Raw genomic sequence first — 26,749 nt, forward strand, 5'->3', positions numbered from 1 at the left:
TATTCAATTTAAAACAAATATATATTTTTTGTTGATGTGAGTTTGTATTCCCATCAAAGTGAAGCAAAGCAGCAGTGAGAAGAGAACACATTCCCTCTGGTGAATGAATCAAAGGGTGTTGAGACCTGAATACTGGATGGATGAAAAAAAAAATTGAACATTGCTAGATCAGGTATAACATGGGTTGGTTGCAGAGCTCAGGGTATATTGGCCATTAATAATAATAATCTTATTTGATACAGCGTCTTATCACGTCTTTGAGAAGTCTCAAAGCGCTTCACAGAATATACTGTAAGGTGAATTGACCGTACGTTTTATGGGCGAAACGTGGCAGCCAATTGCACACAGCAGCGTCCCACAAACAGATCAAATGACCAAATTATTTATATTTATTGGGACCCAAGTCAGGTGTAGATACGATTTATATAGTGCCTTCCACGTCAGGAGGACGTCTCAAAATCCCAAGGGAGCTTCGGATGAAGAAAACCCTTTGCTTCATTTGAACCCATCAATTCCAGAATCCTTACAGAACACCAACCCTCCTACTCTCCCATCACAGCAACCCTTTTTTTAAAAATTAAAAAAAGTTTTCTGGTCTCAACATAAATTGCCCAAAACGCGAAGAATGTGGGTGACAAATGAACTGACATTTTTGCTTCCACGTGCAACACAATTTCTATTGTCATTTAAGAGACTGGGAGCACAGTAATAATAACAATCAATAATTCTCACACTTGATATCGTGCCGTTCATGTCAGGAGCACTCAAAGCACTTCACAGGATTGATTGTAAAGTGGTGTGGCGGTATTTTTATGGGCAAAATGGTTTACTTGTGGAGATCAAATACATTTCAATGTGGACTTACTCAGAATTGAATGAGATAATTTCTTTGAACTTCTATTTGCCAACCATAGAATTGTTAATCAATTCACAATGGACCATTTGTTCCCCTGTCTCCACATCCTCCTCACACTTCCCTGGGAGAAGAATCTGTGAACCCATTGAAGAAGCAATCTCTTCATCAGAAAGTTCTTTGTGGTGAGTCTTTTTTCCCGTTTGCGTGTAAGAACCCGACAACATAAAATCGCGTGGCCGAGCATAATGTCATGGGAAATGGCTTGTTGGCTGTTTTCCTGACAAAAAACTGGTCCAAAGAAACACGCCCTCCTTCGAGGGCACATTCTGTGTAACAGATGTGAAAAGTACAGTCAAAAATAATGAGAGGAATCACAAGCAGGTTACAGACAGACAGAGTAATATTGGTACCTGCAGGAGGGACACCACATCTATTGTAGCTCAAGCTCGAATAATGGGCGGCAGTTCATTGTGGAGTTTGCATCTGTTAGCGTGAAGTAAACAAAAACAACAATGGAGGAATATATTTTGTTTTTTTAAAAAAAAAAGAAAGGAGTTAGTACGCAATCCAGGAGAGAAACAGGGAGATAGCAAGTCTGCTCCAGGTAGAGTCTTCACTCTTCAGGAAGGTTTTAAAGAGGTTGTATCTTTGCGGAAAAAAAATACATATTTTTGTTTGGAAACAACTTTTTATTTGCCTGGCCCTTTCAGACTGCACTTTTTAAAAAAAAATACCCCACAAATTGTACAGAACGGCTTTCGAACGAGAGACCCGGCCCTATGGAAACCTCCGATATTGAAGACCACCAGATGAAGACAGTGACGGAATTCCAAGTTCCCTCTTTTTTTTAAAAAAAAATGTATTTATCTATTTGGCCTCCAAAATGCTTTCTTTGAGGTGGCGCGGGGAGGTTCAAGGCGTGATTCTGAGGGAGAATCCAGCCAGCAAGAGGGCAAATAAAAGAGATACCGCCTCTTTAAAACGTCCAGGTGAAGCTTCCCCAAAAGTATCAGCGGAGGTGGTTGATATTGTCCTGTGGAGTCCTACGAGTGACACCTGGCAGTAAGAGTGGCTGTTGCGCTCTGCTCCAACAATACACACCTGCAAGGGGGACACCAGTTTGTCCGTTGGTCAAGGCCAAAGAGTGCCCGGCATTTCTTAGGAGAGCTTGGATCTGAACGGAAAGCAGAACGACAACAGAAACAAAAGAAAAAAGAAAGAGAAAAATGTGGCAGGCAAGAGGACGGGCAGGGAAAGGCATGAGAGGAGAAACAAAGGAAAGAAAAGCAAGCGGGCGTGACAGCAACCAAGACCGTTAATCATTCGACAAGCTCAAGTCGTTTGGTTTTTGTTAGCAAGCGAAATACTTAACGTACCAGGAGCAGGCAGTGTGTGAGTTGGGGGGTGGGGGTGGGGGGGGGGAAGGGGGAGTTATCTCCGATCGATTGTAAAGACTTTAGAAAGCAACGGAAGCAGAATTCGGACATTAAAGTAGAGATGGTTAAAATGAATAAAAACTGACGGCAAAAAAAAACAGAACAGTTACAGGATTTGCATCGGGCAAAGGTTCGATCAGAGCATAAGCCTGAGAAACAGCCAAAGTATAGCACGACGAGAGAAACGCAAGGTCGATCGTGGAAGCCCTCCCTAACTCCACCGGCCGCAACAGAGGACTTTGTTAGAAATTGCTGACTCGGTGGTTAAATGCACGAGACTCTGTGACGCTGAGCCCGTGCTGGAGCAGTTGTGTCCATGGTCCATTCCCTTCTCCGGGCTATGGCCTGATCTCAGCTGGGGAAGCGGTGATGGCACAAGAATTGGCCTCAGTCGTCCAGGTGAGGGAGGAGAAAAGCAATAAGGTTCCTGCTCTCAACTGTTATCCTTGGATAACAATTGGATTGGAATTAGCTTCCTCCATCCTCCTTGGAATCATAGATCATACAGCACAGAAGGAGGCCATTCGGCCCATCGTGTCTGTGCCCGCTCTTTGAAAAGAGCTGCCCAAATCAATTCCACTCCCCCGCGCTCTCCCCATAGCCCTGCAAACTTATCCTCACCAATTAATTAGCTACTTCTCTTTCAAAAGTTGTTATTGAATCGTCTTCTACCAGCCTTTCAGGCAGTCTGCAAACTCTCACTGGCTACGGTCACACACGGAAAGTGACTTGGCACTGTAGATCTATCAGTGTGTTTGAAACGAGAGGTAGAAACGGAGGTAAATAAATATTTGTTAGGTCAGGGTATCAAGGCATATGGGGCAAGGGTGGGTAACTGGAGTTGAGGTACAGATTAGCCATGATCTTATAGAATGGCAGAACAGGCTTGAGGGGCTGAATGGCCTCTTCCTGTTCCTATGAAATTGCAACTCATTACGTCACCCACTTTGGGAGGTGTGGGGAGAGAAGGTTGTTGGGAAAAACGTTGAAACACAAACAAAAAGCCTCCCCGATGGCGCAAAATCAAACTGTATTTTCTGGCAAAAGAGAAAATGAAAAGAGTACGGTGACTGGAACCAAACCACAAACACCAGAGAAGGCTGACACATTAATTGATGTGACACTTTCAATATTTATCCGTAACCAGTGTCCAAGCTTTCACGAGTCTCTTTCTTTGAGAGTAAAGTAATATTATCTTAAAAGGCAGCATTACACGGGTGAAGGATGTTTGCTCTTCATCTTTTCGGGAATGTTTTCTTCATTAAACGTGAAGGTGGTTTATTGATTGTTTCTGGGCCAAATTGAACCCGTTTGTACGTGTATATGTTCGTGTGTTTTTTTTTCTGTGTCTCCATCTTTCGCTGTGCGCTTTACTAATACGGTGGTAACTTTCTATACGACATGAGAGCTTTTCATTCAGCCTCGGAGATTTAAGGCTGTTCCTTAATTTGTGTGGCAAAGTTTAGTAACTCAGGAGCTGTCTCTGCCCCCTTCCTAGTTTGAAATGAATATGGCAAATAATCCTCACGTACATGTTATTATTATTTATTTATATATTCATGTGTGTGTTTTTTTTAAAGCAATCTTATTAAACTATTTTCATCGAATGGGGAAAAAAAACTCCCCCAACATGTCTGCATAATTTCTATATCAGTCTGCATTGCAAAACTTACCTGTCTTCTACCTACATCAACAGTATCACAATCACCGCCGTGTAACATTCTGGGTAGGAACTCCATTTGGGTCTAAATGTACTTAATTGACAGAACATTTCACACCATACAGCGTTTGGCAAATACTTCAATTCCGCCTTCATCTTGAAGCTGATTTTCTATAAGTTCTTTAAAGAACTACAGGAAAACAGCTTCAAATTAATGACCAAATTCAACAATTTGGCAAATTCTGGACACACTGAAATGCTGCACTGTATGAAGTAAGAATCAATCTAGGGTTAGGCGGAAAATTTTACTCCATATATGTGCAAAATGCAATTAACTCATATTTTAAGATGAGTGTACAGGATACGAAAATATGAATGTGAACAAATTCAACTCAATAATATATTACACACATGGGACCAAAATAATTCAACTTCATGAAAAAAAACATTTGATAAACCCTTTTTCCCTTTCTTTATAAAGGCAATTCATGTCTTCGAGACGTCTCAAAGCGCTTCGCAGAACGTACCATCAAGTGAATTGATTGTATATTTTGTGGGCGAAACGCGGCAGCCAATTGCGCAGAGCAGCGTCCCCACAAACAGTCGTGGATTGAACGGATCGAATTATTAATTGTCTTGCAATGATACCTTCTGACACTTCTTTCTCATAATCTGCTATCAGATTCCTGTGTGTATCGTCGAGGCTGTTATTTTTACACCCAGGTACCTGCAGCTTTTTACTACAATTAAGGCACATAATTCCATTGTACATGGAAGGAAAACAATGCTCTTACCTCCGTCTGAGTCCTGCTGCTTCTCTCGTTTTCGCCTTTTCTTTTTCCCCTGCAATTATACGTGCAAAATGCATTACTATTAATATTCGGATGTGCACGGAATACGAAAACATCAAATGCGAACACGTCAAGTTTCCCATCTCGATTCCTAGTGACTATTGTTAGTGACTGCCTCTAAATAATCCTTAACTGAGGGTGAGCCTGACCTCTTTGCGATAACATTTTTAAAATAAAGTAGTTCATCCCTTCTATCTTTCCCAGGCACTTCCAAGACAGAGAGTGCGAGTTCCCCACTCCCCGGCCTCCATCAATAGTGTCACGTTTCTGTATCCATTGTTCTAATATATAAACCACATAGAAACACTTAACGTACAATTGGATTGCAGTATGTAACTGACTTTCCGGTATCTGTTGGTTGAGGTACTGTCGTTAACTTTTTTTTGATGACTTTTAAGTTAAATGAGCATCTACATTTGATAATCAGCCTGTGATTGCCCGGGTCAAACCGAGGACCCATCTGACTGTCCACGTTGACGTAAAAGATCCTATGACGCTGTTCGAAAAGAGAAGGGAGAAGAGAGTTTCTCTCTCCTGGTCTCCTGGCCAACAATCCCCCTCCCCGCCCCAAATAAAATTATTCATTCACTCCATGGCTGTTCGTGGGACACACACAAATGTAATATGTTGCTGTGCGCAATTGTGCTGCGTTTCACCCACAAAATACGCAGTCAATCCACATTACAGTGAATCCTGTGAAGTGCTTTGAGACGTCTCGACGACGTGTATATATATACATAAGAGGCTACATCAAATGCAACAATTTTTATTATTATTATTATCGCAGTTAGTGATTTTTTGTATCAGAATTGCCACCACCAAACTGGTCTTCAAAACAAGTTTAACGTTTAATGTTTTTAAATATTGTATCCCGCCAGCCCTACCCATCAAAGCTGCCATTTTGAACGTAACTGGGGCAGAAACAAGCTCGCTCCTGGCTCAGGTGCCCACCCACCTGCCCCGTTTCCTCGGCAGCACACAGCACAGTCACAGACACGCTAAGCATGGTACCATGTTTCTTAATCCGCCTGGTCCACAGATGGGAAAACCAGTCACGCTAAGGGTTATTACGTTGGACCAATTATCCCCAGAACAATCGACTTAAAATGCTGCGATCAAATGATCAAAGAACAGCAACAATATTCGTTTCAGCTAAAGCAAAATGTTGAATTCAAATAAAAAGATGTGTTGCGTGTCCCAAAATGATGCATTCTCTGGTGACGACAACAGGAACGTAACTTGAAAACAAGACAAAAATAATCAATTTATACACATATATACACATATAATATATATATATATATATAAAAAAGCTGACTGAATGAATCAGGATTATCTTTTTGGCATTTGGAGATAACCTTTAAGTTTGAAACATAAGTGTTTGTGGTTTCTCCGAAGATGGAACAGTTGATCACCACAATGTCCTGCGATCGCGTGGGACTATTCTGCTTCCTTGCCTTGTTCAGGAAACATGACCTAGATTCCAGTTTCTCATTCACTTCTTACGAGATGCCCAAGGAGCACGCAAACCATTATGCCAAGAGCTTGAATACGTTTTACAAGTGGATCTGTTCCAGGATTTGGTGGTGGTGGGTGCGGTGGGGTGAGGTTTGGGTGGAGGGAAGTGGAACAGCTAATAAACCCAGCGTCCAGCTGCCAGGTTCTTAATCAAGAAAAATAAACAAGATAAAAGTGTTTGATCTCAAAGCCTCAGACAGACATCGCGTATAAAAATATGTAGCACAATACACTACGGTGGGTAGAAGTGGGAAGAGAAATCGAACCAGAAAAGAAATCTCGATTCGCNAAAAAACTTTACACAAATCCCTTAGTTTTCGTCCGGCAAAACTAGTCTCGTAAGAAGAACCCTGGACACGGTTTTGGCACAGGGACTGGAAAATTCAGGATGGGGTTTTTACAGGAAAAGATTGTCATCTTATGGACGATAATCACACTCTTGTAAGTTTTCTGCTTTCATTTCATTGTCTCTCGGTGGCTGGATTGCTTTGGCTTGACATATGTTTTGTTTTGCTGTTAGTGAGCTGTTGGATTGGGAATTTAAGGGTCAGACTGTAGGAACAAGTTAATGAACCTGTAAACTCACGAGAGGGCTTCACCTGAGGAATGTAACCTGCTCGCAGTTTATGAACCCGTACGAACCTTCAAAAAAATTCCTTCAAAAAACATTATAATAATAATGAATTGGTCACTCAACCCACGACTGTTCGTGGGGACGCTACTGTGTGCAATTGGCTGCCGCGTTTCGCCCGCAAAGTATACAGTCAATTCACTTTACGGTATATTCCGTGAAACGCTTTGAGACGTCTCGAAGACGGGATAGGGCGCTGTATCAAATGCAAGGATTATTATAAGCTTTCAGTGTGAGCTACGTCCATCTTATTCAAAATATTACGTAAAAAAAATGTGGTTTGTCAGTGCTTTCTCTATCCTCGGTCCTGATGATTCTCACCAGATTTTGTGACACCTCAGCCCGTGAATTTGAAGACAGATTGTTAAAAGGTCCAAGGAATGGGTTGGCAGGGTTTGTCCTCAGTGCGAGGACACAATGCCACTTGAAGGGTTCAAGGGACCATCACAGCCCCTAAGATACTCATGAACCTCGAAACTCCGGGTTTGTTCGAATCTTTGCTTCGATTTTGTCAAAGGCATAATTCAGAATTCTGTTCATTATTCACAAGGAACTCAACAACAACAGCAGCAGAGGCAGCAACAACAGCAACAGTTTGGACCAGATAATCATTGCCCAGAGCTTACCCTCCCTTGATGAGTGCAGTTACGATCGACAATCACACTCCTGTTTAAGCCCCAATAACGTTTTGTAAACGTGCAGATGTTATATGGCCCCAATTTTACCTGAAAACCACGAGCCAGTCCGCCACCGAGGCCACACATATATTATACATGTTTCAGTTCAACGTCTGTCTTCCCACTTGTCTTTTGGAGTTGTTCCCAGCAACTCTTTTCAGGGTTCAATAACTTTTTTCCCTTTTCCGGGCGAGTTCTAGCTACACATGGGCCGCATGTGTTCCGAGACATGATGATCATGATGACGGTTTGGCTTGAAGTTAAACGTCCTATTTAATGCGATGACGTTCTCAAAATTCTAACATGCCAAGGAAAAGACACAGATACGTCCACAAATTTCACATAATCATCCCTTTTTTGAAGCCTCCGTAATAATATTGATACAAATGACGAACAGTAGAGTAGAGAGCAATCCAGGAACCTTTGGAATTGCCAAATTCACGGCATATAAATCTATAGAAGACAGAACCAGCTGGATGATGTTGTTATAGATTCAACGAGTTAATATCATCTGGGGGATCAAAGAATGGATGCCTTTTGAAAAACAAACTTACATAGTTATCTCTGGCAGACCAGCCTGGGTAAAGTTGCATGTGTAGCTGTCGTTCTTTTCGTGCCAATTCATAGTACTTTGCCTGCTCTTCACGTGTCAGCGCGTGCCACTGAATAAAAAGAACAATGCAGGGGTTAGGAACCCTTGTGCTAAAGGGCTCTTCTGAACTGTTCACATGATAATAATCCTTGCACTTAATATAGCGCCTTATCACGTCACCGAGACGTCTCAAAGCGCATCACAGCATCAACTGTAAACTGAATTGACTGTATATTTTGTGGGAGAAACAACGCGGCAGCCAATTGCGCACCGCAGCGTCCCCACAAACAGTCGTGGATTGAGTGACCAAATTAATATTTTTTAAAAAATATATATTTTTTGAAGGGATTATTAACCCCCAGAAGAGCGATCCGCCAATCGACTAATAACTGGGTTCCTATTTACTGCTAGGTGAACAGAGGCGTGTGGAGTGAGGAAACTTGCAGAATGTTTCGCCCTACTCGGGAATCGAACCCAGGTCCTCTCGCTTGCGAGGCGAGCGCTCTAACCACTGAGCTGCAGGACTCCACACTCACTATTCCTGTTAACATTGTGTGTTGGAGTTGGTAGTTTTGGGATCAGACATTCATTTATTCAGAGCTAACGGTAATGAACATTTTCACTTACTCTTCTCCCCAGGATTTGATTGATGGCTGCACTCTCTTTCAGGGTACACTCAGCTACAACCTTTGCTCTCATTTCCTTCATGTAAAGCATAAATGCATTCAGGGGTTTCTTGATGGCAGGCTTTTTACTTTCTTTTTCCCTTTTTGGTTCTGGATTAGGTTTCCTAAAGAAAAAATGACACCTTCTTAAGAATAAGAAATAAATAAAATAAAACAAATTCTTGAACGTTTGAATTATTTTACAGAAGGAGCAACAAAGTAGAATGTTATCTTGGCATTCCCTGGGATGTGGATTGAAGTCGGTTAAAAAAAAATGCCTTGCATTTGCTCTCTCTGAAATAAAGTGCGTTTGATACGGAAGAGCTCCAGCAACAAAATTGCTCTGAGATTTAGTACAATGGCAGGAATCCACTAAAACCACTCCAAACAGGCTTCAAAAATAAGAACAGGATTGTATTAGGAGTAGAACCCATTCAGGTCATCGGCTGTGTATTTGGTAAATGAAATTTAAAATGATGATAGCAAGTTTAAAAGGGAGAAAGATAGCTAGATATGTGTGACGTAAAGATATTGAGAGTTATGGAGAAAAGGCAAGCTCTAAATGTAATTCAAAGATCTGCCAATGATCTAATAAATTGGTGGAACATACCGCATGAGATGAATCTCCTCATATTTCTATGTTCCTATGAATAATTCACTCTTAACAGCAAGAGACCTGGACTGCTCAAGTTACTCACACACAGCTCAGTGACGATGAATATTCTCACCCTAATTCCTTTCTAGCCTTCAAAGATAAGGTTTCACTTTACAGTGTATTCTGTGAAGCGCTTTGAGCCGCGTCAAAGATGTGATAAGATGTGTAATAATCCTTGGATCAAATGCAAGGGTTATTATTATTATTATTATTATTATTATTAATAATAACTCTGTATCATTCTTAAAATGGCTTTATGTTACTGGTGTTTCACCAAGTGTGTAAAGGTAGGATTGTAAAATAATGGGACCAATAACTTGTTGACCAATGCTCAGGTTTGTTTCCATCAACTGATTTTGTTGAAGCGACAGATCTGGAATCTGCGAGGAGAAAGCATTACAGTAAGGAAATCATAGCACGAGCAAGTGTGTCCTAATGGGTTTCAGAGATTCCACATGAGACAATCCTGCCCTTCCCCTCAAAAAACTTCTACTGGTAAATATAGTGGTGAATTACTTGCCCTCTCCTGTTTAATACCTATTGATCTTTGCTGGGTGCGGACATGATTGGACTCAGTGATAATGTCGCCGTTGTAGAATGATTCACTGTTTAGATTTGGGTACGCTTCAATAACGACTACTTGTACAAGGTATTGGATGACTGCTAACATTCACGGAAATGTTTGCCAGTGTGAATCAGTGCTTTCGGAGGGGGAGAGGATAACATTCAGGAAAGATAACTTTGTTTTTAAATACACTGCAACCCAACTGGTATTTAGTTTGATTAACTATGCAGATACCCAGCAATTTAAAGACTAAGAATACTGAAACTATCGTAGCTCAAGTCTGTATACATTACAAAGGAATATTGTCTCTTTAATATGCTGCATCTGTTTATAACTCTTATCCTGAAATTGGAGTTTGATTCATACAATGCCAAATATAACATAGTTCTCTAATTATGTCATTTATAAGTAACAGATAGTTGCTTTGTACTGTAGTTGCTAAACTTCTACAGTCTAAATGGTTAAGTAGATAATTATTTCCAGCTTCACACTTTGTTGTGGCTCTAAATTAAAATTAAATTAAAAGCAAAATGATCCCCATGTTCTGCCTTTCCCCAGAATGTATACAGAACATATTTACTTCCTAGATATCTGCTTGTTTTACCCCACTTGTCTCTGTGCAGAGTTGGCTGATTTGTGATAATTAATCGGTGTCATTGAGCTGAGGACTGGAAACATCAGTCTGGGTTCCCGTGTCTGCTCTGGATTGAGATCACTTGACTTAGAATTATAGATTACAGTACAGAAGGAGGCCATTCGGCCCATCTTGCCTGTGCCGGCTCTTTGGAAAAGCTACCTAATCAGTCCCACTCCCCGGCCCTTTCCCCAAACCCCTGCAATGTTTTTCCTATTCAAGTCCCTATCCAATTCCCTTTTGAAAGTTGTTGTTGAATTTGTTTCCACCATCCTTTCAGGCAGGGCATTCCAGACTGTAACAACTCTTGTTCAAAGATTCCTGTTGGACGGACGCTAAATGGGGAGAGGATTGGGACCCTGGTTATATAACCTGTTGACACTTACTACAACAGCAACTACAACAACAACTTGCAATTAAATAGCGCCCTTCACACAGGGTGGTGTCTCCGAGCGCTTAGAAACATTCGTGCTATCTCGGTTCACACATGCAAAATGGTTCCGCGGTTGAGAGCCAGGAAAGCTCCCAGTGTGCGGAGAGCAGTATCGCAGCAGCACTTTAAAGGAGCAGGAAAGACGTCGTTGGAAAAAGAGAGCAACAAACTGGGCAAAAAGAATCAAATTCTAAAACAGATACACTCATCAGAGAAACACAGCCAGAGAAATAAAGCCAATAAGCTTCTCCAATACTGCCAGGGTTTTGATCGGTTCATTTTTTTTTTGATCGATGTCATTTATAAAAGCCGAATGATTCACTAAGGCACAACATGCAGTTTACCCTCTCTTTGGATAGCTTGAAAATCATTTTCAACTTTTAAAAACGCTAGCCTCGATGGCCAATGTTATGTTTTTCCCCCAAACCCAGGAAAAGGTCCATTGTTTTTAACTGTCCGCGTGTAAAAAATGCAACCCCATGAATCAACTGAGTCACCAAAGGCCTTGATACTTACATGCATCTGAGCCCATAGTCATACTGATTCATTTCTGCTTTGCTTGAAGTGGTTACGATGGCAGGATGGGGGATTCCTGTCGAGTGCATGCCTGGAGGTCCAATCACCAGAGGATGAGAAAACCTGGATGCAAGCGAAACAGAATGAATTCAGGGGCTGGGTATCACAGTGTGACACAGGATATTGGAAACAGTTCCCCCCCCCCCCCCCTCTGTCGTTAGCAGCTGTTAGCAAGGCACACAGAGCCCTTGGGAACTGACTGAACTGGCACTCACAGCAATGAGTTAGATTTCCCCAAGCTTGGGTTACGTAAAACTTGGGGGAGAAATGCGGAGCTCCATAAGTAAGTTCTGGTTGATTTTTCTAGTACCTTGTTCATACTGGATCAGGCAGGCGGTCATAGCAATGTGCCAATGCCATTATTATTACCATTTCAAAAGGCTGGAAGGATTTCTTCCTTTTATACCTAGCACTGTGATATAGTCCGTACAGTTATGTCATGTTGGGTGCGCTTGAAACAATGGAATTGGCATCACTTCCACGGCACATCGTGTTTTGGGGCTACAATGTGTAACTAAGTAAGTAGTGAGTTAATGCTTAACATATCCCCCAATGTGAGTTCCTGATCGTGGATCACATCACGCTGTTATTATTATTTTATTACTGTTAATATTTTCCCCCAACCCTCCATCCTACGCATAATGCGTTGTGTGGGAGAGGACACCTTTTCATCCCTCGGTTGTTTCGGATGCAAAAGATATCCCAAACTGGGCTGCTTTGTGTCAAAACCTATTCAGTTCTGAATTGAGTGGTTATTGGAATCTCATTGATGGAGACAATAGAAACAGGATGATCAGACTTCACTATTTTTCCAGGAGAAGGGTTAGAGTCAACAGTCATTGCTAGACACACATCAAATCAGAGATGACAGGATACCAGTGCCCTGTTTTGACCACAAAGAATTTCCTTGTGATTGAGGAGTTTCAGAAGAGATTGACACCTGAAGCTGTATGTATCCATAAAGCCACGGAGAGGAGCAAAGTAGGCACGTTTAGAGAAAAAAAAAGCAAACAGAGAAGTACAGTAAAGCCTGGTGGAAAACTGGACGATTGGGGGGGAAAAAAATTACTGTCCAAAGATGAAAAAAAACCTGACGAAAATTGAAATTATTTTAGAAAACTGGTTATTTTTTAAAAAATCAAAAAAAAATCTTTAAAATGACATTAATTCATGAAAAGTGTCTGGCAAACCTTTCTTTTTTTTTTCTACATTCGCCCATTTTCATTCTCTCCTGATTCGTCCTGGGCCGTATGAGGCCAGCGAAGGCAAGGAGCGAAAAAAAAGTATTTCCGCACCAGGTTTTACTGTGTTTCTGTAGTGAAGCTCGTTTTGTGATGGCACAGTTATAGGATTACATCCTGGCCCACGCCCCACTCACTAGCCCAACACTGATGTTGCCTGTTACAGATACACACAACAGGCTCGGTAGAGTTTCGGCACCTTGGCACACGTTCCTGAAGCGAAAGGTGCAAAACAAATGTAAATTTGTTGACGTTTGGGTGGGTGATTGGGTTACGTTTACTTTATTTCGCTGCGCTTAAGATATTTCGGATTATCTTCAGTGTCCCGATACCAAATTAGTCCGAAAAAAAAATGGAATTCAATGTTACGGAGCCCGTTGTGAATGTAACAAAATGGCACAACAATTTGATGCAAGTGCAATAGAGAATGATCCACTCATTAGACATTAGAGGGCACAAGTAAAGCAATACCCAGGGCCCAATCTTCAGCAGAGCTCTGCCATCTTAAGCTTTGAGATGACAATAGAAATCCAGTGAGCTCTGCTGGGATCTGACACCTGGGGATGACCACATGGCTGGTTTTGTCCGAAAGTGGTTCGTGCTGCCTAGGTGTTTGTGGCGGAAGCCGCAAGCTATGAGACTAGCTTTGCCGCTTGCTAGTCTCACACAGCCTGTACCTACCTGGATATGGAAGAGCTGGGTGGAAGCGCTGTGGAGTAAGGTTGTCTAAATCCACAGGATGTAATTGGATAGACAGACTGACCTTGCCTGGGATCAGGGAAAAAAGGATCTATCAGCTGTTAGGCTTTACAGCCTTTATCTACGAATGAACTAGAGCGTAACAGAGACCGTGTCTTGCAGTTAACAAATTCTGATCATTGGCACGTATTCACTTCATTACTTCTTTGTGAAATCCTGACTTTGAAGGGACTAGATGATGGCTCAAAGGGTTGGCACACTTTCACAGCAAGGATTGGGTTTCCAATCCACGCATCACTGATGAGATAAACCTCTCTCTCTCTCTCTCTCTCTCTCTGTTGCCTGAAAGGTCCTATGTGTTTGCGACTGTTTTCCAATTGTCCCATATTTTTTGCATCTTCTGAAGACAGTGACATACGCTGGTGTAACACTTCCAGGGGCATACGTAGACCTTTTTCACATTACCCAAATGGATATTCTTCACGTGCAAGGCTAGGCAGTCTACGCCACACTGGAGTTGGAACTCCTATTGTAACACACTTCAATACAATGTGGGTTCACTTAACAAAGCGTGAAGCCAGAGCTGGTTTCCCAAGTGATAAAAGTGACCAACTAGCAGGTCATTGGGTCATTACCTCATTACCGAGGTTACTTCCTACCCATTGTGCGTGTGTCTGATGTTCCGGAAGTTGGTTATTATTTTATCACAGGAAGCTGCTTTCTGTGTGCATTCGCAGCGCCCAACAGCAATGTTTCAAAGACATGGGAGGGCACACGTGTGGCACCATCAAACGTTAATTCTGCTGTTTGGTCACATTATTGTCCTGGTAGCACACAACTTGTGTTCAAAGCAGTTATGTTACACAGGTCTGAGGGGTGAACAAGGCAGATCTACTAAGCGCAATAAATATAAACCCTTTCAAACTGCTCCACCGCCGCAGAACCAAATTGTTCAGCCTTAATTACTCACTGGTCTCTCTGAAAGAGAGATGAGAACAAACATCTTCTATGTGTAAATAGGAACATGGTTTAATAGAGAGAGTTTTGAGCTTATTCTCTCACAGGCCCAAAACATATACGTACAATTAACACAGATAGAAAAACACAAGAGTTCAAGGCTGGAATATGAATCGTTTGTCTTGGTTACATCATTCCCATTCCATAATCATGGCAATAGTCTGAATTTCACAAAGGCTCACTCTCAGGCCTGAGTGTAACCGAGTCCTATGTTGTTGTGAGAAAAATCAAGTGTCCCTTATGCTCCCCGTTTAATCATCTGAAAGAGCACTCTATAGTCTTGCGACTACAGGCATTTCTCAGAGGATTGGGTGGGTCTTTGAAAAGGTCATTATTATTCGCAAAAAGAATCCCAAATGGTTTTGGTCACGGGAGCCGATTGTAATTCATAAAGTGGCCATCACACAAGATTGAGGGTCACTTGTTTCACTTGATATTTGGCTAGGGGTGGATTTAATCTGTAACGGAGGAGTTGGGATGCTTTTACTGTTTTGTTTCGATCAATTTACTTTCAAAGTCAAGTCTTGGGGCACAGCTTTCCTCCAGTTCCTTACTGTTACATAAAAGAGAGTGATCTTTTGGGTCAGTGACAGGATTTGGCCCAGCATTGCCCGGGCAAGCAGTCTGTGCTAATTCAGGAGAGGAAGGAACGGGAAATCGTAGAAGAGTTTCCACGCTCAACATCAGCCTCGATTGGGAAATAGGTTCACCAAGCCAACTTCTCCATCAAGGAATAGTACAATTTGCCCACACAATATACAGTCAATTCACTTTACAATATACTCTGTGAAGCGCTTTGAAATGTCTTGAAGGCGCGATGAGGCGCTATATCAAATGCAAGGATTATTATTATTATTATTATTTTTATTATTTAATGCAGGAAAAATTTCTAGAAAAAAGTAGAAAAGAGTTGCTTCCCCCTCTCTTCCCCCATCCCTGACTTCGCTCTGTTCCTTTGCTGAAGGCAGTGACATGCTCGGGTATGAATTCACCAGAGCCAGTAACTCTCTAGTATTTTCCAGTAACTGTCATTCTAGTGTGTTTTTCTCCCCGTGGCAACAAAACTGATTGTTACCCTATAGTTGTTCAGCTGAGCTCAGCTAACTAACTCAGCACAGACGCTGATCTGAATTGCTTTCTAACCACCCGTATGGTAATATAATATTTATAATCCTGCACCACATTCGCATGTGGTACGTATTTGAAAACAGCTGTATCTGAGTGTGGGTACGAGGCAATATTAGTCAAGAGCTTTTTAATAAAAACAAGTTTATGATATAATTGGAGCTCTGTGTCATCCTCTATCATAGTGGCTGCTTTATGCAGTTAGAATACAGTTGGATATCACAAAGGGCACAGATTAATTTGGGTGAACATCATAGCAACATGGGCAGTTTGTAACCCAATTGTTTATTTCGGTCTACAGTACATAATCAACAAATATTGCTGTCAGTTTCAGCAATTAACTGCAACAAACCATAGCTGTGGCTGTGTTTCTTTTGGGAGAACTGAATAAAAGCACAGAGACCATCTAGTAACAGTGATTCCCTTATAACTCAATAGGAACTTGTGGAGCCCTGTAGTTTAGAGGTTAGAGCACTCGCCTCGCAAGCTAGAGGGCCTGGGATAGATTCCCGGGTGGGGCGAAACACTGGGCAAGTTTCCTTACTCCACACGCCTCGGTTAACCAAGCAGTATGTAGGTCGTTAGTCGATTGGAGGATCGCTTTCCCGGTGTGAATAATCCCTTCTCCCCCCCCCACTCCCAAAAAATAAATAATAAAACAATAATAATTTGGCCGCACAATCCACGACTGTTTGCGTGATACTGCTGTGCGCAATTGGCTGCCGCGTTTCACCCACAAAAATACACAGTCAATTCACTTTACAGTATGTTCTGTGAAGCGCTTTGAGACGTCTCGAAAATGTGATAAGGCGCTGTATCAAATGCAAGGATTATTGTTATAACTTTTCAGATCGGACTTCGCAAAGCTTCACTTACCATCCCATGGCAGGGCTGATCTGTCCAACACCACCAGGAGACAGGGAATAGAACGTAGCAAGATCAGGGCCTTGATGGGGCCTGTGCATACCTGTATAACACACACACACACACACAAAAATCAGCATATATACAGTATCAGTCTCTACAATTACAAAAATCTTCAAATCTATTGCACATACTGTGTGCTCTCCTACAAACACACACCACTCCCTCCCTGCCCGAGCCTTGGGATGTCCTCCCGGCGTCAAAGGCGCTATGCAAATATAATTTGCTGTTGTTGATGATACATACGTCCACAAAATATACAGTCACTACACTTTATGGTATATTCTGTGAAGCTCTTTGAGACGTCTCGAAGATGTAATAAGGCGCTATATCAAGTGCAAGGATTATTATTTTATAAGATTTTACTTCTAACAATTATTCAGTACTGCAGCTGAGTTTTGGGTTAATTTTTCAACGGCAAACTTCATTTTTAGATGTGAAAAATTACAGTACAGTCCTTATATTTTAATCGCTTTGGAAAAATGCTCTGACCCATATTTTCTATTAATGTGTTGACTTCAGAAATATAACACTTCCACAATTAAACAAGGCAATATATATTAAGCCGTAATGTTAAATTCTTGATTAATTGTACACCACATTAACACAACTTAAAAGGAACTGTGGAAAACTGACCTCTAAATTGAGATGCAATTGAAAGATTTGTTAAAAAACTGCATGATATTAAATTTTAAGACAATGATCTTAAGAATTTTAAGAACACGTCTCAGAGATAATCTCCCAAATTAATCTGTGCACTTTGTGATATCCTCAGAAACTTTTGGCAACCTTTCTCCTCCCTGACTTAAAAAATAAGACACAAATGAAATCACTGTTATAAAGAAGTCGTGAGAGGATGTCCCTGTTTCTAGTGTAAAATAACCCCCATTTATGAATTTCATTTGGAAATTTGGGAGAATGGAAATTCTTAACAACAGCAAATTCCTACTTCGGTAAATCCTATTTGTTTGCAAGGTTTGACCATTGTTCGGTTTGTTCCTACGAGAAAACTCCTGATCAGTATTGGATCGTCAAGAGGCTGCGGATGACATGGAGTGAAGGAAAATTGGAAGTGAAGATTGGATTGACATCAATATAAATTTCCTGGTGAATTTCAAGCACCTTATTTTCGTCAGACTCAAACGTTACAAAACACACTCGAATGTGGTGATCTGACTCCCGGTGAGGAACATAATTGAGGAGATGTGAAAAGTTAAAAGAGCTATTCACTCTGATATATATATGGCCGATATCAGTCTGGATGTTCAAGGTCATTTGATTGCAAAGGTTAATGATAGGGCTATTCCCCATTTATCAATAACATTATACAGATGAAGTACAGAAGGAATGAAACTTCCTTCACCTTTGACAGCTGTTGGTAAGGAATTAACCATTTTTAAAACTTATTTCATGCATTCCCAATCCTCAATAGACTTATTATTACACCAGCAGATGATGAAAGGTCAAACTATGTGAAGCTCTTTGAGATGTCTCGACGACGTGATAAGGCGCAAAATCAAATGCAAGGATTATTATTAACATTATTATTATTCCACAGGCCTGGGTTAATTGATGGATAATCCTTGTACCAATTGTTCTTTGTGATAAATGTTTCTTTTAAATAATCCATTTCAAGGGAACATATCATCAGGACTTCCAGGCTTTTGTTTTCTGGTGTCTGTCCTGAATATTCTGCTATTTTGGTGCGTCTGAAAGTTTTGTGCTGGGTTTACATTCTCAATTCCATTTTAAGATCCCGTCCACCTAAATTTGCTTGTGCGATAATGACAACAATCCTTGCATTTGATATAGTGCCTTATCACGTCTCCTTTCCAGACTGAAAACACTCCCAAGATGGTAAAGAGCTGACTGTAAAAAGTTGTGTTGCCTTGCGTGTGGCGTTGGGTACAATGCAAATGTCTTCTCTGACACAAAGTGTGACAATAACATTTTCAGAGCCGTCTGTTTCCAGGATGTACCAGGAACTGAAGCTGCCCACAGAGCTCCCTGAAGTCTTTTATGTCGCACAGGCTGAACTGGTTCCAGAACTCAGAGCTTCACGTGCACAGGCCTTGACATTTAGATATTACTCACAGCCCTAAAGATCAGCTTCACTTTGTTGCTGTTATTTCCGGTCAATTCCCACACACAAGCACACTACAAAGGCATGTGTGTTTAATTTATTCACAGCCCACGTTTCGTCTGTCTGAGAGCAGGAAGGGGTTAAACCACAGTCTGTCGATCTGTGTTAGATCCACGGGTACGACTACTGCTGTTCGTTCAGATCACGGTTCATTTTGGAAATTTTTCAAGGCCTCCCTAAAGTGCTCAGGGAATCTTTTTTTCTCCTCCCCAGAACAAGTCCTCAAACTGCTGTCCTTTTCTGGCTGAGAACAGCTAACTCAGCAGAAAACAGGGGTAACACCTCAGTTCTTCTTGGTCTGCAGATCCCAGTACCACACCACACTGGTTGGGTCGCGCTGTTTGAAAGGGTGGTGGAAGCAGATTCAATAGCAACTTTCAAAGGGGAATTGAATCGGTACTTGAAGAGGAAAACAAATCGCAAGGATATGTGGAAAGAACGGGGGAGTGGGACTGATTGGGTAGCACAGACATGATGGGCTGAATGGCCTCCTTCTGTGCTGTAATATTCTATGATTCTATGGTGCTTCCATCCACTGAGCTCCTGAAGGAGACCTTCTTAATTAAGTCTCAAAATGGACTCAGCTTTTCCATTAGATACAGACCTTGAATCGACAGAGAATTGCTCTCCCCTGAAAGATACAGTCGATTGGCTGAAGGGATAAAGGGATAAATTGTCAGGATTCACTGACAAATGCTATTGATTTTCCAAAAAAAACGAGAGCAGATTTTCTATGAATGACCTGCCTGAACGGGTGGTGGAAACAGATTCAAGAGCAACTTTCAAAAGGGAATTGGATAGGTATCTTGTACTGAACAGTAGAACCAGGGGACACGGCCTGCGATCGAAGGGGGGTAAATTCGGAACAAACCTGCGGAAACACTGCCTCGGTGAGCGAGTAGTAAACTTGTGGAATGTCATTTGTTTCAAGAACAAATGAGATCGATTTCTGCTAGAAAATAATATCTGGGGATGCAGTGAATAGTTTGAGACACGACATGTCACAAGTACTGGCCAGGATGGTGGAAGGCGAACTAGATGGACCTTGGTCTTCTTTGGCCCAGCCAACACTTCTGTTCCGACGTTCTCTTACCTGTTTTCTGGTTGATGTCAGCCGGCAGGTGTGGGGAGTGGGAGGAGGGGCTGAAGTGCTCGTTGCTGTAGGAGATGAGGGGTGTGAGGGGATGGACCGCGTGGGATGGCTGCACCACAGGGACCTTATTCGACTGAAAACCAAAAAAAAAAACACAACAAAATCAGAATGTTTAGCGTGCGAGAGACTCTGGACTACGACGACAACAACTTGCATTTGCGTAGCGCCCTTCAGGCGAGGCAGCGTCCCAGGCCGCTTGTCTGGGCAACCGAACAATGTTTGTTGAGGGGCATCCGGTGCGACGATGCTATCGTTCTAACGGTAACATCTCACTTTGATTTGGGCTGGTTTGATTTTGTTCATTGCTGTCCTTTCACGCTGCCTTTCGCCCAGAAAACACACAGTCACTACACTTTACAGTATATTCCGAACAGCTGGATATAAGCAGATTGCTCGAAAAGAGATTCTGCCGGTTTCTGTGTGGTTCATTATCTTATTATATAATATCTTCTCATTATCTTAACAAATGGGCTTTGCTTTGCAAACAACCTGAATTGTTCTTAAAGTGTAAGGTTGGGCAGAATTGTTCTAAATCACACATTTAGTCTTAGCTTCCCAACAGCTGGCTTTCAAGTTAAGAATTTTCCACAAATCTGTGTGATTTTATAATAAATAATAGTAATAATCCTTGCTTTTGACATAACGCCTTATCGCGTCTTCGTCTATAAAATATACGGTCAAGTCACTTTACAGTATATTCTGCGAAGCGCTTTGAGACGTCTCGAAGATGTGATAAGGCACTATATCAAATGTGAGTATTATTAGTGTTATTATTAATGCTCTACATTGTCCAGTCTCCTGTTACTCCAGCACAGCTCCCTGCCGTACATTCATTCGTCATGACTAGCGGGAACAAAAGCAATACCATACCAATCGAAAACTAAAACGTTTGCTAAAGATGGAAGACAATTATTCAATTAATAGGGATTGCTATCGCCACACACCTTGGCCAACAGAGAAACGTTTTGGTTTCAGTTTGAAGCCCGTTTGCTTTTTTATGTACATTGGAACTGACTTCAATCAGCTTTTCCCATGTGCTCACATGAAAGCGATTGGCTCACGCTTTAATTATCCACTCGAAACCACTTCAAGAGGCGCTTTTAAAATAGATCATTTTGAAATGGTTTTGCTCTGGGTTTCTGCAGCTTGTTCTGAATTAGTCTGGAAGCATTAGTGGCTGCAGAGCTTAAGATGTATGAAATCCTTGCCGGATTGGGGGAAAAAAAAGTAATTGTGTTAGTGGTTTCCAAGAACAGAGTAGCGTTGTTTTATTTTGGGACCGTAGTGAAAGCAGAGGGCACTTGTGTTGGTAACCGCCTGCAATTTCAATTACTGATTCATCCCGATTATAGTTGAAAACGTTAGAATATTGTGGCATCCTTAAGCCCATCCTCAATTTTGAAGGAACGTGGATCACTGCACTCAGTTATTTGCTCATGGCTGTTGAGCAGTTACGGTGTCTGGTTTTATTTTATCTGGAAACACGAAACTGCTGCATTTTGTCTTTGCAGATTCAGCAAAGTTTTGAACTCGACGCATGAAAATACGACGCAAGGAGCAAAGTCTAAAGCAATTACCGTGCGGCAGAACAGCTCTGAGAAAACAAATAACATCAGATATTTCACACACATTTCTCCGACTGACTAGTTAGAATGTAATGTACAGATTAGAGCGTGTGCTTTTGCGCTGGAATAGTAAACGGTCATAAGTTCACGTGAAGCTATCAGTGAGCTTTCCCAATGGTTTGGTGTATGTGCTGTATGATGAAACAACACAGACTAGAAAGGTTTGAGCTTCACATTTGACCGGCTGGGCTGACTTTGTCGGTAACAGACAGAGTTGTGGTTGAGGCGGTAGGATTAATATTCATGGAGCTCTCCGACATGGGGCCGGGTTAAAAACAATCATCCAGACTCTCACTATACACTATACTCCTGGAAAGTTTGCGCGTATATTGGGCGGAACAAATAAGGTTTTCCTTTCCTCATGAAGTTTTCACGATTACCTTCCTTGGAGGGGAGGTAAGTGAGGTCTCCTTGGAACTAACTGAACTGGCAATGGAATACTGGAAATGAGCCAACTACAGCGGTCTCAGTAACCCAGTTCCTGTGCCGGCCGGGTTCTGCGCTACTGATGACAGCACAGCCCAGCCTGACTCATCGGGGGGACCTGGCAGGGCAGACCAGTCATTGGGGGCAGTAAGACAAAGTCCTAATGGCTAGGGTGGTCCTAGCCGGACAACTGGCGGGAAAGCTTACCGGACGGACAGCGCTCTCAATGGCTCTCAATGCGGTTTTAGCAGGTGAAGTTTTCAGACTGGACGCGATTTTCCCCAAACTCTGCTGAGGGCAGCGAACGGCTCTTTAAACCGATCCCCGATGTTAACGTACAGAATCTCGTCAAGTGTACGGTGTCTCCAAGGGAACCTGCTATTTTCGCGCAGGGTTTAATTGCACCGATTTCATGGGTTTACAGAAGTTCCCTCAAAATTAAATCAAGAGATAAATGAAGTAAAATCATTAATGACAGACATCAGTTTGGAATTAGAATCAACAAGAATGCCACTATTCTTGAAGTGGCAAAAATTCATGTCCCCACAAGATTAGAGGGTTTTACGCTCTAAACCACAGGGACATTCAATACATAAAAGATGGGTCTGTTTGAATCAAGCTCTGCTACTTTTATACTGTAAAGTGAATTGATTGTATATTCGCCCAAAAAACATACAGTCAATTCCCTTTGCAGTGTATTCTGTGAAGCGCTTTGCGAAGTCTCGAAGACGTGATAAGGGGCTTTTCAAATGCAAGGATTATTATTATATTATAATACGAGTGAAGAGAGTGAAGAGAGAGAGAGAGAGAGAGAGAGAGAGAGCTCACGATCAGCATCTCTTTCAAACGGTGAGTCTCACTTGAAGGGTTCCCTTTTTAATGGAATAGCAAAAATACCGTGACTGACTTCTGAATTTTATTTTGTTTTTTTTAAAAATCCCTGGACTACGAACCTGGCAAAAATGATTTGTTTAAATATTGAGTGCCTTTGATATACCGTAATCGGGAGAAACTGATTAGGACGTGTTACCATATATATCCAGATGAGGGAGCTGAGCGAACATCAATAAATTCCCCAAACGCTGTGGCGAGCTTATCATTTAAATCAGCATATTAATTCCCTTGCTGATTTCCCCCAAATCTGCAGTCAAAACACTAGTTCTGACAGACAGATTAAACCATGCGTCTGAGATACAAAGTAAGCGAGGCACTATTAATTTCTATTTCATTTTTTTTTCGACGCCCACATAATATTACCCAGTAATTTTACTTTAGCTCTGAATGCAATCTGATCGGGCTTGAACTGCTAAAGTGATGATTGAATAATTTTGTTTTTTTTTTCTCAGGGCAAAAGTGCAGCGCGGTAACTAAAATGGCACGAAGATGATAATCAAAGGCAGAATTCAAGTTCGGGAAATAAAAATAATGTGCAGTCCATTATTTTAAGCGCATCACTGCAGTAAGTTTGAATATTTTATTTAGGATTTATAAGTGAAACCAGCTGAGCACTTCTGAAAAATATTTAGTTGTTGCTTTTTTCCAGTAGTTTTCTTTCTAAGGTAGAGAATCATACGTGCAGAGCTAGTTGGCTTTATCGCATAGGTGGCAGTGTGGGACAGTTGGGTATGATAACGGTTACAGACAGCGAAGAATGTTCCCTCTTTTAAGTCGGGAGGGTGGGGGGAGAGTGAGAGAATATCAACATATCACAGACAGTAATCATCCCTAATTTCTTCTATTTCCCAAGATACTTGTTTAACGATAATAATAATAATCCTTGCATTTGATACAGCGCCTTATCACGTCTTCGAGACGTCTCAAAGCGCCTCACGGGATGTGCTGTCGAGCGAATTGACGGTATATTTTGTGGGCGAAACGCGGCAGCCGATTGTGAGCAGCAGCGTCCCCACAAACAGTCGTGGATTGAAAGTGACCGATTTATTATTATTACTGTGTAAAGACGAGCCCTCATGTACAGGAGAAGAGAATGTTGTGGTTGGCTTGGAGGAGGAAGCTGGGGCATTCGTCCTCCAACTCTTGGGTGTCTTTGTGTGTGAGTGTGTGAATGTGCGTGTGTGTGTGAGTGTGAATTTGTGGGTGAGTGTGTGTGTGTGTGTGGGGGGGAAGGGGTATTAATAGGGAGGGTATGGTTAAACCAAAGTCTCATCTGTTTGTTTGTGTGCATGTTAAAAGATCCTATGGTACTTATTCAAAAAGAGAAGGGGGTTTCTCTTGAAACTTTGGTTAACCGTTTCATTAGCACAAACCTAGATCGTTTTTTCCCGGTTTAAACAAAATTTCTCACCTGATGCCATTCAACAAACAAAATGCACATAGAAACCAACTTCACCTCAAGAGGAAATTTCAGGAAATTTCATGAACGACTCTCAGTATTTTGCAGAAAATCCCCAGAACATTCAAAGACGAGTTTCAGCTGATAATCAAATCGTAGCAGTACATGTTACTGTAGGCGGTGAAAGGACATTTTGATGGCTTCTGCTTGGCTCAGTTGGTAGCACTCTCGGCTCTGAATCAGACCATGTGCGTTCAAGCCCCACATTGGGATTTTGAGCTCATAGTCCACGGTGACACTCTGATGCAGTGCTGGGGAGTTGTTGGAAGAACCATTGTTCAGATGAGATGTTAAAGATCCTATAATAACCCTCGCATTTGAAAAAGCGCCTGATCACGTCTTTGAGACGCCTCAAAGCGCTTCACAGAATATGCTGTAAAGTGAGTTGACTGTATATTTTGCGGGCGGAATGCACAATTCGAAAAAGAAAGGGAAAACATCAGGTAGAGACTCCCTTCTGTCTTTGAATACTGCAGCAACGTAAGATGTTCAACGTCCACTTGAGTGGGCAGATGGGACCTCGGTTTCACACCTCATCTGAAGGTAGCTCTAATGATGCAGCACTCCTCCCAACATTGCAGTGTAGCCTTGACTGTGAGCTTGAACGCTGAATCAGAGGCAAAGGTGCCACCAACTGAAGTTGGCTGATATATTCCTTGTCTCCCTTCAGTCAGTCTTACGCCCTCTCCCTGGTTCAGGATTTATTCTCCCCCCATCCTGTCCCATCCTGTCCTGTGTGGAGTCCTGTAGCTCAGTGGTGAGAGCACTCGCTTTGTAAGCGAGAGACCTGAGTTCAATTCCAGGCAGGGCGAAACCTTGGGCAAGTTTCCTTACTCCACACGCCTAATAATAATCCCTCCAAAACTAAAAACAATAATTAAAATTGGTCATTTTCAATCTACGACTGTTTGTGGGACATTGCTGTGCGCAATTGGCTGCCGCGTTCGCTCACAAATATACAGTCAATTCACTTTACAGTGTGTTCTGTGAAGCGCTTTGGGACGTCCTCCTGACGTGAAAAGCGCTATATCAAATGCAAGGATTATTATTATTAACCCCACTTTCTTCCACTGCTAAAGTTGGGGAGGTTACTAATAGTTATCGGGGACTGAGCCAGCACTTTCCCATGATCCAATGTAAATATTATTTAATGTACATGCAATGCTTTCACTTTGTCGGGAAGTGATTTTTATAACCCAATAAAAAAAAGCACTTTTGTTTAACGTCCCTTTCACTCGGAATTACTGACTGCTACTGATTTCGAAATCGTTACCATTTGCACATTATTGTGACAGCCAATATCAACAGCTCCATTTTATTTCTTCTTAAAAGCTTCCATTTGAATAAAATCACAAAGAGAGCATTCAGCCCTTCTAACCCTGTCATTATAATAGTAATAATAATAATCCTTGCATTTGATACGGCGCCTTATCACGTCTTCGAGATGTCTCAAAGCGCTTCACAGGATAGACTGTAAAGTGAATTGACTGTATATTTTGTGGGCGAAATTGAGATCCTGCTTTGTGATTTGCACCCCAAACCTTCATCCTTATGATTGAATCAGGAATTGATCCTATGACTTTCAGCAAACCACCACCACAATCTACATGAGAAATTTCTAATCTGATGTTAGCCTTTTGTGAATTGACTGAAGGAATTCACCACTTTGCAAAAGACATTAACCTCAAGCACTCCTGAAAGCAAACTCAATCCTTTTTGTTCATTCGGTGATGAGTCTTCATAAGTAAAGCAAAGTGGGGAACTTCTGGTATTTACAGAAATTTTGTTTAAACCGGGAAAAAATGATCTAGGTTTGTGCTAATGAAACGGTTAAACAAAGTTTCAAGCAAAATCCCCTTCTCCTTTTAAGCTTAAAATGATAACCTGATGGTTATTTGATGGTTATTAATTGGCTGCTGCGGCATTTCGCCCACAAATATACAGTCAATTCACTTTACAGTATATACTGTGAAGCGCTTTGAGACGTCTCGAAGATGTGAAAAGCGCTATATCAAATGCAAGGATTATTATTTTTATTATTATTTCCAATGACTGACAAAAGGCTCTCCCATCAGCTCTAGTTAATTGTTCCTCATTAAACAATTAGTCAGAGATTGATAAATAGCGTTCTGTGCAAGTACTGGAGCATCAATACAGAGGTTGACTTAACTTGTGTAGTTAATACTGGAGTTGAAGCTGTACTTCATATAACTAGGACATAAAATACCTATTGTGAGCGGATTTGTGTAAAGCATAAAAGCTCATACAGGATCTGGACACCAAATAATCAACAT

General features: G+C 41.6%; 1 protein-coding gene and 1 non-coding gene across 4 annotated transcripts in view; one reads left to right on the plus strand and one right to left on the minus strand.

The window, feature by feature from the left end:
• Positions 1-26,749, minus strand: part of tcf7 (transcription factor 7) — a 108,531-nt gene that overhangs the window by 3,679 nt on the left and 78,103 nt on the right. The window contains exons 4-11 of one of the 3 annotated variants that reach the window (XM_042339861.1): positions 19,992-20,124; positions 16,708-16,798; positions 13,672-13,758; positions 11,690-11,812; positions 8,849-9,011; positions 8,184-8,291; positions 4,747-4,795; positions 1,267-1,339 (exon numbers count right to left, since the gene is read on the minus strand). In XM_042339861.1, the coding sequence (XP_042195795.1) occupies positions 1,287-1,339; positions 4,747-4,795; positions 8,184-8,291; positions 8,849-9,011; positions 11,690-11,812; positions 13,672-13,758; positions 16,708-16,798; positions 19,992-20,124 (807 nt within the window). In that variant the 3' untranslated portion in view covers positions 1,267-1,286. Of the gene's footprint in view, positions 1-1,265; positions 1,340-4,746; positions 4,796-8,183; positions 8,292-8,848; positions 9,012-11,689; positions 11,813-13,671; positions 13,759-16,707; positions 16,799-19,991; positions 20,125-26,749 lie in introns of those variants that run through there. The other 2 variants (XM_042339862.1, XM_042339863.1) reach the window with 2 other exon arrangements.
• On the plus strand, positions 25,196-25,267 carry trnat-ugu. Its single transcript has one exon. It is a non-coding gene; the product is annotated as a tRNA-Thr (tRNA).

The sequence above is a fragment of the Callorhinchus milii genome, unplaced genomic scaffold, assembly GCF_018977255.1.
Source record: "Callorhinchus milii isolate IMCB2004 unplaced genomic scaffold, IMCB_Cmil_1.0 Scaffold13, whole genome shotgun sequence".
Lineage (NCBI taxonomy): Eukaryota > Metazoa > Chordata > Chondrichthyes > Chimaeriformes > Callorhinchidae > Callorhinchus > Callorhinchus milii.